Here is an 18,351-nt window from a genome sequence, read left to right as displayed (position 1 = left end):
GAGCTTCCTTCTATCAGTGAAGGTTCCGGTTTGGAAAAGTTGGATTGTCTGACCACCAAAGTCCCTTCCAACTTTAAGAATCTCTGCATAATGCACAAATGAGTAGTTGGGCAAAGCTACGTGTGTTCTCCGCATGCTTTTGCTGCCTTTGAGGACATATTTACATGGCTTATTGTCCTACAGCAAAAAAAAAAAAAAAAAAAGAAAGAAAACTGCTTATGAGAACAGATCATAGGTCCTCTCACCCAGGTAGATCTATAGCTTTTGTGCAACTGTAGTTCACAGCTTAAAGAAAGGACGCCCTGGTTGAGGTGGCATATTTCATTCATACCAAGGCCATCACTTTATTTATAGAATATGTAACTGTGTATACACAAAGAACAACTACATAGCTTGGAGACAGTCAAGCACAGCGTTCCATATTCCAATAAAATCATTTTATTGTCTAGAAGAAAGCAAATTTTTCCATGGCCACATGCTGTCTGGTCCTAAGGAAATGCCTGGGAAGGACACAAGGGCAAGAGTTGCTATTCCTCAGCACTCTGACTGTTAAGATAGTCCTGGAGAAGGTCCTGCACTTCTGCCCGCCGGCTGAGTTTGGTGGCTTTGCCCTGAAAGCGGCCTTTCTTCCCAGCTCCTTTGCCTTGCAGTAATTCAGCTACCCTGAAAACCAATGGATAACATCAGAGACAACCAAACCCCCTCAGGAAGAACACTAGGCAGAGCAAAGTTCTTGAGTCATCCGTTACCACTTAAGAGGCATCTCATAATTGTATTCGTAACTGTTCCTTTTATTTCTCTCTTTTATAATCAAATACCTGGAAAAAAAAACTGTCTATATTCACTGCTTTTATTTCTTCTGATAAAAGATCCCCAGGTGGGGCCTGGTGGCCTAGCCAGGAGCAGGCTGTGGAGGCTTCTTCCCCTCCTCTTCCTGAGCCTCTATTACCTAGTTCCCAGCAGGTGCCAGATACTCCCCCCAAGCTGGATGATAACTTCCCCATCCCCTCTCTATCCAGGAATTTAGCCAAAACCTCCATTCCACTCTGACCCTCAAGTCCACTGCCCATTTCCCAACAGTCAGAGGTCAGGGATACGGCTAATCACATTACTAGGATAAGTAGGGTGTCACCAATTAACATCTTTCTGACAAAATGGTAGACCCCTGGGCCTTACCACCTGCCCTGCCACTGTGCTCTTCAGCTCCCCTAGAGAACTGCCATTTGACCTACAACTGCCCCCAGAGAATGCCTGGGCTTTACCACATGCCCTGATACTTCACCATAAGCACCACTGTGCCTTTCCATATGCCCTGAAGCTGACCCATCCTACAAGTGTTGTCTCGCCTAAGTAGAATGAAGCTCCTCAAGAGGACTGCTGCCAGCACGGTTAAGTAATCAGTTTTTTCATTCATTCCTTCACTTCTCAACTCCTTGCAATCAATCCAATTTTGATCTCCTAATGGCTAAATCCAGTAACCTTTCTCCCAGTTGTGTTTCTTCTTGATGTCTCTTCAGCATCTGACCTATTGACTGCCCTGTCTTCTTAAATATTCTCTTCTTCCTAGGTTTTCATGACACCACTTACTCCAGATTATCCTACAAGCCTGACTATTCCTTCTCATCTGCTGGGTCACCTATGTCCCGCCTCTGCTGCATGAAGGTACCCCAGGGCTCTGTCCTGGGCCTACTATTCTTTTGAATGTAATCTCTCTCCTGGTGATCTCTTCAGCTCCCAATTAGTATCTCTATACAAATGACTTCAAAATCTCACCATCCAGGCCTTGCCCATTACCTGAACCTTACCTGTAACCAGCTTTGCCTGAAAAACATCTTCATCTCAGTATCTCATAAGCAACTTAAACTCAACATGTCCAAAATGGAACATACAACCTCTCCCTCCATCTCTACCCCAACCTGCCTCCCCACCCCAATTTCCCTCTTTCTGTCAAGCGCACCACCATCCTTTCGGTTAGTCACACAGGTCCACAAATTTGGGAGTCATCCTCCACTCCTCCCTCTCCCTTACTCCCTGTACTCAATCAGCTTCAACATACTGGCCATTCGACCTCCACACCTCTAAAATCGGCTTCTTCTTTCTACCAGAATGATTCACAGCCCCAGCTATTAGTGTCCTCTCCTCACCACCTAAAATAACTTCATACATACTTTATATTTACTGATTTGTATACGTGTTGCTTCCCTTCAGTAGAATATAAGCTTCTTGGGGTCAGAGATTGTTTTATTTCTGTCTCTGTATCTATCCCTAATGCCTGGTACTCATACAAGCTCAATAAATGTTTGTTGGTCTAAATTGAAGGATTTCTTGTAGACTTACCTGGGTCCCAACATATCCACTGCCTCAACTGGCCCTGCAAGTAAGAAGAGCCCCGCACCTTTCTCATCCCCCACAGTTAAGAAGAGAAGGGTGTCCTAAAAGACAAGATGGAAGAATAAGTCCTAATACCCAGTAATACAAAACCTACCAATTCCCAAAACTATTCCCCCCACCAAGGGTGTACATTTCCTCAAGTTTCAAAATCAAACTCCCTGAGTGGGGAAAAAAAAGAGATCTCCTTTGTCTGGTCACAATGCATAATACAAGAAGAAATGGTCTGAATGCCGCTGGAAGATCTAGGGGAGCTACAGAAGAGTGACACTAAAACCATTCCAGGGGGGTTGTCTGAAACAGAGGCAGGAAGGATGAAAGGCCTGGCTATGGCTCAAAAACTGGGCTCCACAGACAAGTATGGGTGTCCCCTTCCATGTTCCTTCTCTGAAAGGATTGGCGTAGCAGATGCCAGGGGCCCAAAAAGACGTATGTCACAATCTGACCTTGGAAGAAGCTAACAGGTCGTATTTAGACTAGAGACCCAAACATGAGGAAGAAAAGCCCCTGAGGATGGAGGGGTAAGGGCGGTTACCTCATACTCACCTCTATCCCAAACTCATTAGCAATGATGTTCATAAACTCAGAGTCACCATCTTTCCTACAATAAAGGACCATTTAGATTGAGACCATTTAGATTCTAGATATCTAGAATATTTTACAGATAAGAAAACTAAGGTCTAGAGAGGCTAAATGACTTTCCCAAAGTTGCACAAATGCTAAGTTGAAGACACAGGACTTGAATCAAGGTCCTCAGACTTCAGACCCAGCATCATCTCTACCACACCTCATACCCAAAGCTTGCTCATGTAGGGCAGCAGAGCCAGGTTGGGATCAGAGAGCAGTGAGAGCAATTGCTATCTGTTTAGAGCTATCTGTTTCCCAAAGGTAGCTGTCCATGGCACACAAAACCTCAGACTCCCCTAAGAAGGAAAAATATACCAGAGGAGAGAGAGCATATGATTCCTTCATAGCCTTAGTAGTTAAAGCTTTGGATTTGGTTTATTTTTCCTTCAATTGGGCTCCCTGGGACAACTGGAGCTTTTCTAAATGGTAGTAGAAGTTATGGGACCATGAAGGGATGGAAGAAGATTCCAGGGACATGTTTATCACCCTGTCCAAACCAAGAAATCAGGCAATTGATACCCCCTCTTGGGTTTTACAATATCATAAACTCAACCGATAACTCAAATAAGCACAGACTTGTCTTTCCATCTATTGCACACAGCAAAAATTCAAGGTACCAAACTGACTCCCCACTCCAGCCCTCCTCCTCACCACCGTTGCCAGTTTCTGAATCCTCACCTGTGTAATACAATCACTCCTCCTCTGTCCGGACTGTCTCTAAGACTGTGGCCAGTGAGAATGGCCAGGTCTCTAAGGAGATTCACATTATTCTGAAAATGATGTTATAACTTAGAAATGTAGGTGGCAGGGAGTAAAAGTGACACAATGGAAGGAGGTGACATGCACTAGGTTCCCCCCCGTCTCCCCTTTCCCCTTGCCACCAAGCCATATATCTAGGGAGTCAACTCTGTGAAGTAGCCGCAGAAACCATGGCCAGGCCTGGATATCACTTCTACTCTCACAACTGAGCCCCAAGGGAAACCCACTATGGGACAGTCCATTTCCACCACAGCCTCTCCTCCTTGTGGCTCTAGCGTAAGTCACCTTCTGGAGCAGCTTGGCTGAGCTCTGCAGTTTCTGAACAGCCTCTGCATGTTCTTCTACTCCGCACCTTGAGAGAGAGAGAAATCTGGAGACCCATCCCCCAATTCCCCATCCCAATTTCTAGAGGGTGAGTTGTTGGGAAACAGTAATGCCTGCCCTCAAACAGTGGCTCCTCCCAAGACTGAGGACTGCAGATTACAGTTGGGGTTAGCAGAGAGAGCGAGCAGCAGAAGGAAAAAAGCTTGAGGGTGGAAGGTCACTTATGCACAAGAGAACTGGGGGCAAGAACTGGCTATTGAATAACAGCTGGCACGCGTACAATGCATTAAGGCTTGCACAGGACTGACTCACCGTCTCATTGGATCCTCATAACATCTCTCTGAAGTAGATGCTATTATCATTGGAAACTCAGGTTCAGAGAGCTTATGTCATTTGCCCCGGGCCACACAGCCATTAAGGGTCTGAGGCACGACTGGAACCCAGGTCTTCCTGACTCTGAGCCCAGCAGTCCCTCCACCAAGCTATTATGCCTGGGTGTACATGAAGAACTCCACCTTCAAGAGCACTCTCACACTTACGAGCTTATCTGAGCCTCGTACGAGAGAGAAAGCAAAGGGGTATATTCCTCATGTTGCTGATGGGGAAACCGAGGTACTTCCCTAGTATCGCTCGAGAGCTCCACGAGAAGGAAGAGACAGGCACCTACTTGAGTAACGTGGTCAGGGCCTTTTCTGCTCTGTGACTTCTCTCCATCCACTTCAGCACCCGGTTCCCTGCTAGAAACACTAGGTTGGTCTTGTTCTTTTTCCCTTTCTCTGTACCTAGAAGCTTAATGACCTGGAGAGGGTTTGGAAGACACACAGTGAAGTGGCTTCTAAGAGCAAGTTAGACTCCGACTGTCTCTCCAGAATAAGTGAATGGTGGAGTCTTTTAGGGACACTACAAAGAATGCCTCGTACAGGGACTCATTCAATTCACTCTGCCTACGGAGAAGGCCTCTCCAGTAGAAGTGGTGGGACAGACACTAGCTCCTTTGCTCAAAGGATTTCAACACTTTTGAGCTTCTACACTCCCCTCGCCCAGTCTCAGGCTCATCTTGCTCCTCCACCCCACTGATAGGCCCTTTCTGAAACTCCAGCCCTTCCCTCCCTCCCCCCCCACCCCTGCCACACCACCCCACTTACCTGCAGATCACTGAGGTTTCTCACATGAGTTCCACAGCACATATTGGAGTCGACACTTTCAATGGTGATGACACGGATAGGTCCTGCGTGGTCATCTGGCAAACCCAAGCCTCTTACCTGGGATGGGTAGATGTGTCTGAGCTTCTAAAAAATCCTTGAAAAGAACCCTTTAGATACCCTGGAATTGTCACTGGCTAGCTCTTCCCAACAAATTTTACCTTCTCGACCTCAGGATCATCTGGGCTCAGTTCCATCACAGTCACAGGTAGTCGATTTCGGATCTTCTCATTGACGCTCTGCTCGATAGCGACTATTTGTTCTGGCAAGACTGTGGGGCTATCCAGCTCTATCGTGCTCCGAGTGCGCCCTAACTCCCTAACCAGAAAGATCGGGGTTCACGGGGTGAGAATGAAATACAAGATTGACAGCTTGTAGGAGCAGAGCTTGAGGGGTTCATAATCTCTTTTGTGTCACCAGACTCACTTTGGCAGTCTGGTGAAGCCTACAGCCTCCACTGCAGAAGAATCCAATTACACCAAAATGCAACTAATGCAATACTGAAAAAAAACCAAAATCACAGATGCCCTGAAAGACAATGGGTCCATCAACCTCAAACTCCTGAGCTAGAGGAACTCTCTTCCCCTGTCCATCCTTTGGCACACAGACATTACCCCATCTTCAGGGCTTACAGAAGAGGACTGAACAAATGCTAGGCAGTATTTCATTCTAGGAAATTCCCCTCTCCCTCACCTCTAACCCTAGGTCTTCATTAGGAAAAAGCTAGAAAAGGTACTGGTCTGTATCAAATAGTCTATTATAAAACCGCAAAATGAAAAAAAAATCATAACAAGAAAATGTAATACACTAAAATTACAACTTTTTTTTTGACCTGTAATTTAAGCAGTATAGCTGGACTCTGAGTGAGAAAACTCCCTCCACCAATGCAGACTGGTAACTGTTCTGAAATAGATATCTGACTGGGACAATGGGAAGTAAGTGACTTTCCCAGGGTCATAGAGATATATGTCAGAGGCAAGACGTGAATCCAGATCTTCCTGACTCTAAGAATAGCCTCTAGCCACTATCCCATGAGGTCTAATTAGGGACGGGGACGAGACAAGTAGCACAGAGAATTCAAGAATGAGGAAATTCCTTCCATCAACACAGGTTGGCACCCTGGTCTTCCTCAATTTGAAGCTATTTCTCTAACCAGTATTTTATGCTGCCTCATGATCGCTGTAAAAATGACCACACAAGAACAAAAATGAATGGGAACAAATGGCAAAAGAATTCTGATGAGGATTCCTTTGTAAGAGGGAGTAACTCAAAAATATTAAGCTGTCTTACGTGTTGAAATTAATTTAAAAGTAAACATCTGCTAAGCCAGTTTAGTTGCTTTTACTGATGTTCAAAGTTAAAGTTTTAATAAAACATTTAAATTTTTAGTGATTAGTGCAATGCCTTTCACTCACCACGATGTTGTCTTCAATCCAAACAGCTGGTCAGCCACAGCTGTGATGAGATGCTGCCCTGCGTAGAGAGATAAGGAGAAAGGGGAATATTAGAAGGGCCTAACTTGCATGGGCTTTCAGATTCAGGCACAAGTGTCTCTCCACAAATACTTAGTTACATGAGTAGCCACGGTGTTATTCTGGACTGAATTCCCAGCACTGAGTCTAAATTTTTTCTCCACTTCCATTCCCTAGATACCTGAATGCTGCTGCATGTGGTCAAACCTCCGATCCCAGTCCAGCTGCACTTGGACCTGGCTTCCTGGTGCCAGGGGAGTAAGCAAGAAATGCTCAGCTTCTGATCCCTGGCGGGTCACTCGGAGCACTGGGATGTTATCAATGGAACCTCGGTCATCGGGCTGAGGAAAAAAGGTTTCTACTATGGATTTAGGAAGGGAAGGACGAAGCAGTGATTCACACTCAAAAAGCAGTTTAGGAATTAAACAGTACCCATTGACCTGTAAAGTAGGAGGATTTGTCTAGACTACAAGGAGGAGGAATGAACACTACTAGTTCTGCTGTCGGTGGACCTGAGTTTGAATGCTGTCTCTGCCACATACTTGTATGACTTTGGATAGGCCACTTAATCTTTCTGGGCCTCAGTTTCCTCCTATGTAAAATGAACAGGTCAAATGAGGTAACCTCTGATCATCCCTCCAGACTCTAAATCTATGATCCTTTGAAACTCTGTATGGTTTTTTTGGCGGGGGGGGAGTGAAATATTACAATCTGAGGTTCCCAAGGGTCAGAGGTCAAATACAGAGGTAACAATGGGTCTCATGGACTCAGGCTATTCTGTTTTAAGCTGCGTCTGATACCCGGGGAGGTGGGAGGGGGTTTGTCCCTTTATCTCCCTCCTGCCAACTTACTTTATTCTTAAGGAGGATGGGGATAGGAACTAGGCCAACGATTTCACTGTATAATGGTATAAGGGACTCCCTTTACCAATGTAAGTCGGCCCCTTTTCTGCAAATTATTGAAGGTAAACCTACAGCCCAGAGAGCTTAAGCCTGGGATGACACAGTATGTGACAAAAAGAAGGCTCAACCTGGATTCAAGGCTAGCTCTTTAGCTAATAAAAAAGTATCCATAGCACTTCAAGGTTTGCAAAAATGTTTCACACATAGCTCTATCTACCACACCACGTCCGTTCCTTTTTTTCTTTTTTGGGGGGGAAGGCAGGGCAATTGGGGTTAAGTGACTTGCCCAAGGTCACACAGCTAATAAGTGTGTCAAGTGTCTGAGACCGGGTTTGAACTGAGGTCCTCCTGACTTCAGGACTGGTGCTCTACTCACTGCACCATCTTGCTGTCTCCTACCATGTCCAGCCTTAAACCTGTGGGATTGAACCGGAGGATCATAGGATCAAGGACTTAGAGCTGAAAGAGGCCTTAGAAATCATCTAGTTCAGGGGTTCTTAAAACTGGGGCCCATGAACTTTTAAAAATGTTCTGGTAACTCATTTCAACATAATTGGTGATACCACATTTCATATATTCATATATTTCATAGTGTGAATTTAAAAATCTTTTTCTGAGGAGGGCTCCACTGGCTTCATCAGACACAAAAGGTTAAAAACCCCTGATCTAGTCTAATTCCCTGCTTTTACGGGCAAGGGTGAGAAAATGTTCCATCTAGAGCAGTGACCCGAGGTAGGGGAAGGAGAGGGTTTGTCAGTCTTGAGGAATCAGGCCTTGAAGATGAGACTGAGCCTAAAGGATTCTGGAAGAAGCCAAGCCTTTAAAACCTAAGGACTCAGATTCTAAGCCTTGGCTCTGCCACCTACTGGATGTGTGACCTTGGGCAAGCCACTTTCCCCTCGGTAAGAAGAAGTGATCTCTAATGTCCCACCCAGTATGAGCCCTCTCTTCCGCCCACAGAGAAGGACTCCACTACACTGGAGCATGGGGTGAGTGCGGGAGACACAGAGCACTTCGGGGCAGGGCTGGGAGGGAGGTGTGTGGCTGTGGGGGGGGTGGGGCCAAGACAAGGGCAAGGTCTACGTGAAGGCGGGGCTTTTTGAGAGGATGACGGCTACTCTAGGCGTGGCTTGAGGGAGGAGCGGGGCTTCTGGGAGGGTGGTCGGCGAGATGGGGGAGGGGCTGGAGAACGAGGGCGGGCCTCGCACCTGACCCCCGCCCTCCGGGAAGAGCAGCGTATCTTCCAACACCACGTGGTAGCCGCTCAGCTTCTCTTCGTTGTTGCCACTGCCTTTCCCAACGGTTTGCAGCTCCGCGGGGCGGCAGGAGAGCACGGTGGTGCTGAACTGCGTAGAAAAGGGAGGGCCGTAAGGCGGGGCCTGCCAGCCGACCCCCGCGCCCGATCCCTCCCCATCCCCGTCGATCTCGAACCCCCAGCTTCAGCTCTCACCTCTCGAGCGTAGCTGTCCCGCTGGCACCGGAACGTCATGGTTGCCGGCTCCCTGGCCGCGGAGAACGCTAAGCTGGAGGACTGGCAAGGGCGGAGCTCAAGCCCTACGTAGGACCTGCGTTTCTCCCCTCTGCGTGGTAGAGTGTCTGGAAAGGGGTAACGGACGGTAGGCGGCGTGGGACAGAATTAGCGAAAACGGAAATCGGGGACTCCTCCCTCTCGGTCGTTTAGTAACCTGTAGCGAAGGTCTCAAAAACCGGAAGTGAAGTGTGACCACCGGAAATCATGGAGCCGGGCAAGATGGCGTCCCCCAAGAGCTCTCCGAAAGATGCCCAAGTGATGGCCCAAATTCTGAAGGATATGGGGATCACAGAGTACGAACCAAGGGTCATCAACCAGATGCTGGAGTTCGCCTTCCGCTACGTCACCACGATTTTGGACGATGCTAAAATTTATTCGAGCCACGCCAAGAAGCCCGCGGTGGATGCGGACGATGTGCGGCTGGCCATCCAGTGCAGGGCCGACCAGTCGTTCACGGCGCCGCCGCCGAGGGACTTCCTGTTAGATATCGCCCGGCAGAAGAACCAGACCCCGCTGCCGCTGATCAAGCCGTACTCGGGCCCCCGGCTACCGCCGGACCGCTACTGCTTAACGGCGCCCAACTACCGGCTGAAGTCCTTGCCCAAAAAGGTGCCCTCCGCGGCGGGCAGAATCACGGTCCCGCGGCTCAGCGTGGGCGCCGTCAGCAGCAGGCCCGGCACCCCGACCCTGGGCGCGCCCTCGTCCGCTCCTGCAGTGGCCGTGGCCGCCGACGTCGCCACCCCGCTGTCTCTGGCCGGCCAGAGGTTCACGGTGCAGATCCCGGCCTCGCAGAGCCCCGCGGTCAAGGCCGCGATGCCCGCGGCGCCCGCCGTTCAGAACGTCCTGATCAACCCCTCCCTCATCGGGTCCAAGAACATACTCATCACCACCAACATGGTGTCGTCGTCGTCATCGTCGTCGTCCTCTTCCTCCTCGTCGTCGTCGTCCTCGCAGAGCACCCCCGCCGAGTCCTCGAATTCGTTGAAAAGGAAGCACGAAGAGGATGACGACTATGACAATTTGTAGAGGACGGAAGCCGGGCCTGGTGACTGTCAAAGGTAGGACTGGGCTGGAGTGCAGGGTGTTGCTAGAGCTTCTGAGGCTGTACCGGGTGTCCCAAAAGTCTTAATGCAGGTTTAAGCTGATAAAGCCAGAAGTCTTACACTGTACAGGGTGTCCCGGGCAGGTCAGCCATAAAAGCCTAAATTTGCACTAGGACTTTTGGAACAACATGTATTATAAAAATAATTGGCATTTGTGTAGCACCATGTATTACAAAAATTATAGCAGGCATTTACATTAAAGTTTGCAAAGTACTCCCTCACAACAAACCTAGGAGGTAGGTACTATTTGCCCAAGGTCAGACAAGGCAGCAAGTGTCTGAGGCTGAATTTGAACCCAGCTTTTGATGACTCCAGGTCCAGGACTCTGTCCACTGTGCCACCTAGCTGCCTCTGTTATTATTTGAAAAAAAAAAAAAAAAAACCACGATGAAGGAAAAGTGGTGTGGCAACAGTATTTTTCACTGGAAATCTGATTGTTGGATTTTCTTTAGTGGTGCTGTTAGAAAATACAAAGAAAGAAGAAAAGGAGGGAGATGGTATCTGTACTTGACTGTGACTCTTCAGCCCTTGTGCCCCTTGGGGTCAGTGTTCTTCAAAGAGCTATTCTCGGCCGAAGTTCATGGCATTTTAGGATTTAGAGCTGGAAGAGACTTTAGAAATAATCTGGCACACTCTTCTCTTTTTTAGATGAGGAAACTGGTAAGGATCAGGACTGGCCCATCTTAACAAGTTGCAGGTAGTTAAAATTGAACCAGCTCTCTTCCCATATAGCTTGCCAAGTGATGAAAATAAAGGGTCCGAGCCAGCGTGGGACTGCTTGAGAATATTAATTCCCAAACATGGGGAAAATTCCTTATTCCAACAAGTTCACAGAATCGGTGTTTTAGTTGTAATTATAGTAATAATAGTTATTAGCATTTACATAGCTTTTTAAGGAAACTGAGGCTGACCAAGGTTAAGTGACTTTCTTGGGGGGTCACATCTAGTTAAGTGTCTGAGGCAGGATTTGAACTCTGGTCTTGTAGATTTATACACTACAATACCTAGGGGCCTGACTTGAAGGGGTGCTTGAGGCCATCTAGTCCAACCCATAACCAAAAAGGAATCTCCATTACAACATATCACAACAGTGGTTTAACCAGACTCTTATTGAGGGCACTGCCCTCCCCCACTACCCACTCTGTAACTTCCACTTAATTGCTTCTGGTTCTGGCCTCTGGGGCTAAATAGAAAAATCTAATCTGTCTTTCACATGACAGCTGTTCCAAAATTTGAACTCAGCCATCATGTATCATTTTCTGCTCCCCCCCCACCTTCTCTTCTCCAGGCTGAACATCTCCAGTTCATTCAACTATCCTCATATGACATGGACTCAAGACCCTTCACCATCATGTTTTTTTGGACGACGTCCTGCTTATCAGTGTCCTTCCTAAACTGTGGTGCCATGGTGAAACCCTGCTTCCAGCAGAATTCTTGATATTACTGATGCTTCCTGAAAGTGTTGTTTCCTTGAAAAAAAAAGTATCCGGTTTCTTTTGCCTCCTTTCCTACCCCACACATTTTCTCATTTGAAAAAACAACTAGATCCCCATCTAGCTATGGCCAAAGTCATGAACATCATCCAAATTAACTTCTTCAAATGCTCTTTTTCCCAGGCATGTTCTGGGTGTAGTTAATTTAATAGGAAACCTAAGTATAAACCCTAGCAGCCCAGTTTTGAAAGAGATGCCTCATGGTGGTGTGGAGGTGACCCTTTGTTTTTTAAGCCAATGAATAAACACACATTCTGGCAGGTCCTTATGATCTGGGAAGGCTTCAAGTATGTCCTCAGAAATAAACTTTACCTGCTGTCTGAAGACCAGTCCAGCTAAGTGCAAAAGAGGATCATCATAAAATATAAAATGATCCTCTGCTCTGTACAGCAGACATAATTTCCATGGTAACAGTGACAGAATGGTGGGAAAGGAACACTTTTAAGACTTGGTTCTTAGACTGTCTAGACAATTTAACTATTGTTTTAAGTCTGCAATCTTTGTTTACCAACTGATAATACTGGAGGAACTGAAATATCCATGGGCACATTGTTATTACAAATGTAAGCCAGAAGACATGAAGTTGTTGGTTAAATGGAAGTCTGGTTCCCAACTTCCCAGGGTGGGGTTTGTTTCATCATGTACCCAAAGGCTACAAGTAAAGTCATTCTGTGAGATGCAACCTTAGAATTCTGTGTCTCCTCCTCCCTCAACTCCCTTATTTAGGGAGCATAAAGAAGTGGATTATTAAACGCAAAAGCTATGAAATGGCACATATCTTGTGATCAAATAATTCTCCTTTGGGCAATATACCTCAAGGAATTAACTAAAAAAAAAGTTATTTTACAAAAGTCTGTCATGGCATTGTTTATAAAATTGGAAACAGCCCCAATAACCACCAATGGGGAAATGGCTCAATAGCCTAAGGATACTCATATGCTAGTAGTTTGCATTTAGATAGCACTTTATAGGGCACTTTCTTCACAGCCTAGTAACACAGCAAGTGTACTGTTGCCCCATTTTACAGATTACCGGGCTTATAGATGTTGAGTGAGTTGCCTATCGTCATACTGATAATTAATGCCAGATCTGGGACTTCAAGATCTTCTGGCTTTAAATCCAGTGTTCAGTCCACTATATGATAATTATGAAATATGTATAGCATTTTGAAACATGCAAATGGGTGTATGTGAAATCATGTTAAGTTAAAAAAATAATACATGATAGAAGTCATCAGAAATGTACATAGATTTACAAAGGGGAGAAGGAAATATGGAGAGATGAAGATAGCATGTTCATTCTCTTCTGTAATGTTGCTTAAGTTCCTAATAAAAGAAAAAAATTACAAAAGTTTTAGTGAAATCTGCTTTGCTCTTTGCCTTTTCCCTTACCATATACACAAGCATGAGAATTGAGTGGCCAAAATTCAGAAATTAAAGGCTGATAATAGGAAGGCACCAGGGCCTTCAGCAGCCTATTTCTTTGCCATCCTGTTCAGAAACAGTTGCCAAAGTCACAACCTTGGTGGAGGGCCTAAAAGAAAGGGCTCACTGGGAATGTAAATGTTAAAGGTGGGGGTAAACCCAGGGCCCAGAATTGTTTCACTATAGGCTGATTAAATAGAGCCAAGAAGAGAAAAGACCCAAGCATTTTGTAGGAAATAGTTTCCAAGTCCCTACCCATCTTTTTCACAGAGAAATTACCTGCTATGTCTTCACCACTGGACTCATCCTAGAAAAGAACAGAGGCTAATGTTGGCTCAGGGAAGAGAAAAGGCATTTGCATTTATATGCCCAAATGGGGCAAGAAGGAAGAAGGCCCTGCTGGGGATACCCACAGGAGGAAGGAGAAAACCCATACAAGCAGCTTTCTCTTTGCTGTCTGGAAGGAAATTAGAACTAGGGAAAGCAGGCTTCACCAGGGAACCTAGGGCCATAACCAGAAAGTAGAACCAATTTTGCTGATAGAGTCTCATGAATTAAGCTCTATCAGCTCCACTTACATCCAGGTCATCCATGGCAGGGGGAGGTCCCTTTGCACTGGCTTTCTTTAAGAGCTGGGAAGGAGAGAGGAAGTCACAGGGAGAAAGGGTTTCTCATCTTCACATTCACATCTATGTCACTGATCAAAGAGCCAGCAAACCCCACATGACAGCAAACTAGACAGAACTTAGAGAAAATGACTGAAAGAGAACAAACCCAGAGACAGATATAAAACTCTGGCATCTTCTCTCACCTCTGCATAATGTTCCACCTGAGCTAGCTCCACCTCTTCATCCCCTTCCCAGTCTCTCCAGTTATCAAAGTCCACAGATAGCCACACTGGCTAGGAGAGGAAAGAAACACTGAAAGTCATTCAATATGCATTTATTAAGAGTCTGCTATGTGGCAGGCAACTTGTTAAGTCCTGGGGATACAAAAAAAACCCAAAATAGTACAAGAGACTTACATTCCACCATAAGAAATAACAAAGGAAATATGATGAGGAATATCAGGGAAGGCCTTATGTAGGAGGTAGCTCTTGAACTGAGTTTTGGAAGATGCTAAGCATTTTAAGAGACAAAGGTGAGGAAGAAGTCCATTCTATACATGGGGAGCAACCTGTACAAAGTCATGTTGATGGTAGGAAGAATGAACAGGAACAATATCTACCTATTGCAGGCTAAGTTTGTTTTTCCTTAGAAAGGAATTGAGGGTAGGGGAAGGTGGGAGAGAATTTGGAATTCAAAATTTTAAAAAATGAATGTTAAATTTTTTTACATGTACTTGGGAAATATAATTTTTAAGTGTTCTTAGAAATTCAATTGGTCCAGGAGATTAAGACTCAAACCACTGAGGTAGAAGGCTGGTGACTTAAATACACAAGGAATCAAGAGCTCCTCCCTCAAATATGACATCTGGTGTGTGTCAAAATATTTTGGAGATACCCTGTTTTCCAGAGCTAAGGCCCAGCAAGCAGACCGTGCCCTGAGTTTGGCATAACAATAATCTTTTGTGCCCTGGAATGATCTCACCCGCTGGTGAAGTGTATTGCTTGGACTAGCACCAGGTGTTCATAAGGAATTTAGGTCCCCTTATTTCCCAGGGCTGTCTATCACATGTTCCTTGTCACTGGCAGGCACTTCACTCATGTTCCTGTCACAAAACTCGGGTTCTGTGCCTCACAACCCCCAAGACTTGAGACAATGGCTGTTCCCATGGAACCCAAGAATACCTGTATTGTCCCAAGAAATGCTAACCATGAGAACTATCTCAAGATCTAAGAACTATTGTGTTATGAGCCAACCCTTTCATTATGTAAGTGACCCCAGCCTTAGCACTCTTAAGAACTCCTTCTGGGGGGTGGGGAGGAGGGAAGGACTTCTGCCTGCAGGTGTCCTTTGCCTCACTCTGAAATTAAACTTTTGCTTATGTCCTTACTCTAGCCTGCTCTATTTTGGCCCCAGCCACCCACAGGCCAGTTCTGGTCCAGTTGACATGTGCCAGCATAGCAAATGTGGACTTAGGGAAGCTGTACCCACAACTGAATCAAAGCAGTATCCTTCCTGACCATCCTTTCCATACTATGGTTAAGTAAACTTTCTTTTAACCGTCAGATGAATTACAAATATATCACTTCATTCCAATCTGGAATGTGAATCACCAGATCCGGCCTAACTCAGGCAAGTCAAAGGCTGCAGAAAGGTCAAGGGTGAGAACTGAGAAAAGGCCATTGGATTTGTCAATAGAGATCACTGGTAACTGTGGAGAACACCGATGAGACCAAACTCTAATTACAAGGGATTAACAAGTAAGATGTGCTGAAAGAAATGAATATGAGTTCAGAGAAGCATGAAAAGACATGAACTAAGGCAAAGTAAAGTAAGCACAGCCAAGAAAACAACAGATACAATGACTACATGAATGTAAATGGGAAAAAAAGAGTCCCAAAAGAATCTCGCAAGATTATAAAGAACAAGCTTGGCCTCAAAGATTTATGAGAAGATGCTCTCTACCCCCACTCCTATGCTGGAGGAAGAGGAGGGTTTGAGGGGACGGAAGGTACAGTGGTGTGAAACATTGCATACAATGTCATACTTTTTTTTCTAGGTATTGATCAATTTTGCTGATTTCCAGTCTGTTTTTAATTCTTTGTTAGAAAGAATGGATCTCCAGGAGGGAGGAGGAGTTGGGATAGAGGAGAAAATCTAGGCAATGTTAAAAGATATCAATAAAAAAAGTTGTTGTTTTTTTAAAGCAAGATAAAGGCTTTTAGTCTCTTCATAAAGATAAAAGACATGTACATAAAAGAGAGCAGACAATACAAACTCCCAGCCTGGAAAGCAACTCATCCTTCTTTCTTGCTCCCATATCCAATCAGCCACCAAGTCTCATCAAGTCTACCTCCACAGCAGCTCTGTCCTCTTCACTCACATAGCTGCCACCCTAGAACAGTAGCTTCCTACTTAGCTTTGATACCCCTAGTCTCTCCCCACCCCCCCTCCAATCTATGCTCCCAGTTGCCAAACTGATACTCCTACATTGTGGCATGCTTATTAGCTATGTGGCCCTGAGCAAGTCACTTAACTTTTATCTGCCTCAGTTTCCTCAATTGTAAATTGGGGATGATAATAGCATCTACCTCCCAGGGTTTAGCACAGTGCCTGGCAGTGGTAGGTATTTAATAAATGTTTACTGATTGATGAATTAATTGAAAGAAGCTTTAATGACCATCTCCTCTAAGATAAAATATCTATCCCTTCATTTGGCCTTTAAAGCCCTTCACAATCTGTTTTAAACATGCCTTTCCAGGCTGATCTATTCCTCTTCTTCACACTCCCTGCATTCCAACCAAGCTACTCTCCATAGACATCCCCTTTCATGCTGTCTCTATAGGCTATCCCCACTTCACCACCCTCAGTTGCTCTTCCTTCTCATTTCTGCCTCTTGGAAACTCTCCCTTTCTTCAAGCCTCAGCTCAAATGACACCTTCCACCACAAGCCTTTCCTGATTCCCTCAACGGTAGTACCTTTCCCCCGACACAGTCCTTTGCCTTTATTAGTATATATCTTGTACTTGTTGATCTGGGCATTGAAAGCTGTCCTGGGATCCAGGAACACTCAAGTTTAAGACCTGCCTCTTACACATACAGTGGCTCCTTTCGGTGCTCTAAGTGGCTGGTAGAGTGGGTGCTGGTAGAGTACGGGCTAGTCCCTATCCCTAGCTACCTTAAATTGTATTCCACCAAGAGAATCTAAGTGCCTTGAGGGAAGGGACTGTTTTGTTTATAAGATCTTTGTTTCCTAACACTGCATTAAAAGCTTCCCGAATGAACTTGAGACGGAAACTGAACCTCGCCACACTTAAACCCCAAACCTTTATGTCTTCTTTGGTGAGCCGAGGCCAGGCCACTTTCTCCTTCCATTTTCTCACGAAGCAAGTGATGGAGCGGCTTGAACGTTTATCCTGAGAGTCCTAGGGGTGTGGGAGAGGGCTTCAGTCAGGTTGGGGGGTGGTGGGACACTTCTTTGTCCTGAAATGGAGTCTCCCCTTCCCCTTTTCTGTCATTCTCCATGCTCCCAACCCTCTTTACCTTGGAGTTCACTTTGGCGTAAAACTCAATCTCATTATACATCTCCACACCGTCTGCATTCCTGCAGCTGGGGAGACAGAGAAATGGGTAGAGAGGAGACAGAGAAATGGGTAGAGAGCGGGAGCTGAAGTGAATGAGAAGACCCTGTGGGAGAGCCCCTGTCCCAAAGTCAGGGGTGGCCTTTACCTGAAAACAATCCGGTGGTCCTCAAGAAGCACCTGGACGTCAGTGCTGTCCTCTACACAAAACTCCATGAACACATACTTGGGGCGGTCATACCACAAAGTCCGGGCATGCTGTCTGGAGAGAAGAAGGGGATGGGACAGGCATGAGGAGGGAGTATGAGGGAGAGCTGAATCACACCGACCAGAAAGGAGAGCAAATGGGAGGGGGGCAAATTGTGGGAACCCCAGAAAGCAGCGCTTTCGGGAGATCCCCTGCTTCCCTCTAATCTCTCACCCTCCTACCCTCACGTTCAGATCTCGGGGGTCTTGGACTCAGTGAGACCAGACCACCTAGAGGTGCCGAGTCGTGGGGTTCTGGGCTTCCCTGGGATACCCAGGGGGATGCCAGAGACACTTGTGGAAGGCAAGAACCTAAAGAAGAGAACCAGGCCGAGTGGGCAGAGGACACTCACCGTGCCATGGCGCTTATGGCTGCGTGTTTTGGGCTTCGGAATGCAGCCCTTTCCCCCTCTCCCCAGCTATCTTTAGAGCCAGGTGCCGCCCCCAACAGCTGGTGTTCCTTATTTGGTTATAGGAAGGGCAGGCGAGGGACTACAGGGTCCAGACGCCTACGGGGTAGGGGTTTCAGATAGAAATGGAGGGAGAGAGGTAATCCTTTCTGCCCTTTCTAGTCTGAAGGCTATCCTTCTAGAGCAACGTGCAGAACAAGGCTAGACTGGATGCACTGGGGGCTCTCTCCTGCCCCCTCCACACAGCTCCATCTGGAATTCACGGAGCATTAATTTTCTAAGAT

General features: G+C 46.2%; 2 protein-coding genes across 4 annotated transcripts; one reads left to right on the top strand and one right to left on the bottom strand.

Annotated features, from left to right (window-relative positions):
* Nucleotides 1-319: 319 nt before the first annotated feature.
* LOC118845882 (putative protein PTGES3L) lies at nt 320-18,058 on the bottom strand. 3 transcript variants are annotated; one of them, XM_036753978.1, is made up of 17 exons: nt 18,011-18,058; nt 17,560-17,673; nt 17,374-17,440; nt 17,157-17,255; nt 14,037-14,126; nt 13,804-13,857; nt 8,883-9,020; nt 6,954-7,113; nt 6,716-6,773; nt 5,462-5,618; nt 5,244-5,360; nt 4,766-4,896; nt 4,060-4,126; nt 3,694-3,785; nt 2,935-2,989; nt 2,338-2,432; nt 320-663 (listed from the first exon to the last, which is right to left on the bottom strand). In XM_036753978.1, the coding sequence occupies exons 1-17, from the start codon at nt 18,016-18,018 to the stop codon at nt 528-530; spliced, it is 1,638 nt and encodes a 545-aa protein (XP_036609873.1). In that variant the 5' UTR covers nt 18,019-18,058; the 3' UTR covers nt 320-527. The 3 variants fall into 3 exon arrangements, with proteins under 3 accessions (XP_036609873.1, XP_036609871.1, XP_036609872.1); XM_036753976.1 differs by lacking the exons at nt 13,804-13,857; nt 14,037-14,126; nt 17,157-17,255; ... (1 more) ...; nt 17,560-17,673; nt 18,011-18,058 and adding an exon at nt 9,125-10,196; XM_036753977.1 differs by lacking the exons at nt 320-663; nt 2,338-2,432; nt 2,935-2,989; ... (6 more) ...; nt 6,954-7,113; nt 8,883-9,020 and adding exons at nt 13,032-13,126; nt 13,505-13,532.
* On the top strand, nt 8,800-13,152 carry LOC118845883 (transcription initiation factor TFIID subunit 9-like). The gene is made up of 2 exons (XM_036753979.1): nt 8,800-10,263; nt 11,597-13,152. Exon 1 carries the CDS (start codon nt 9,410-9,412, stop codon nt 10,229-10,231), a length of 822 nt encoding a protein of 273 aa, XP_036609874.1. The 5' UTR covers nt 8,800-9,409; the 3' UTR covers nt 10,232-10,263; nt 11,597-13,152.
* Nucleotides 18,059-18,351: the final 293 nt, after the last annotated feature.

The sequence above is a fragment of the Trichosurus vulpecula genome, chromosome 4 (genome assembly GCF_011100635.1).
Source record: "Trichosurus vulpecula isolate mTriVul1 chromosome 4, mTriVul1.pri, whole genome shotgun sequence".
NCBI lineage: Eukaryota > Metazoa > Chordata > Mammalia > Diprotodontia > Phalangeridae > Trichosurus > Trichosurus vulpecula.
Note: the sequence above shows the minus strand (reverse complement) of the source record. Positions and strands in the feature narration are given on the sequence as shown.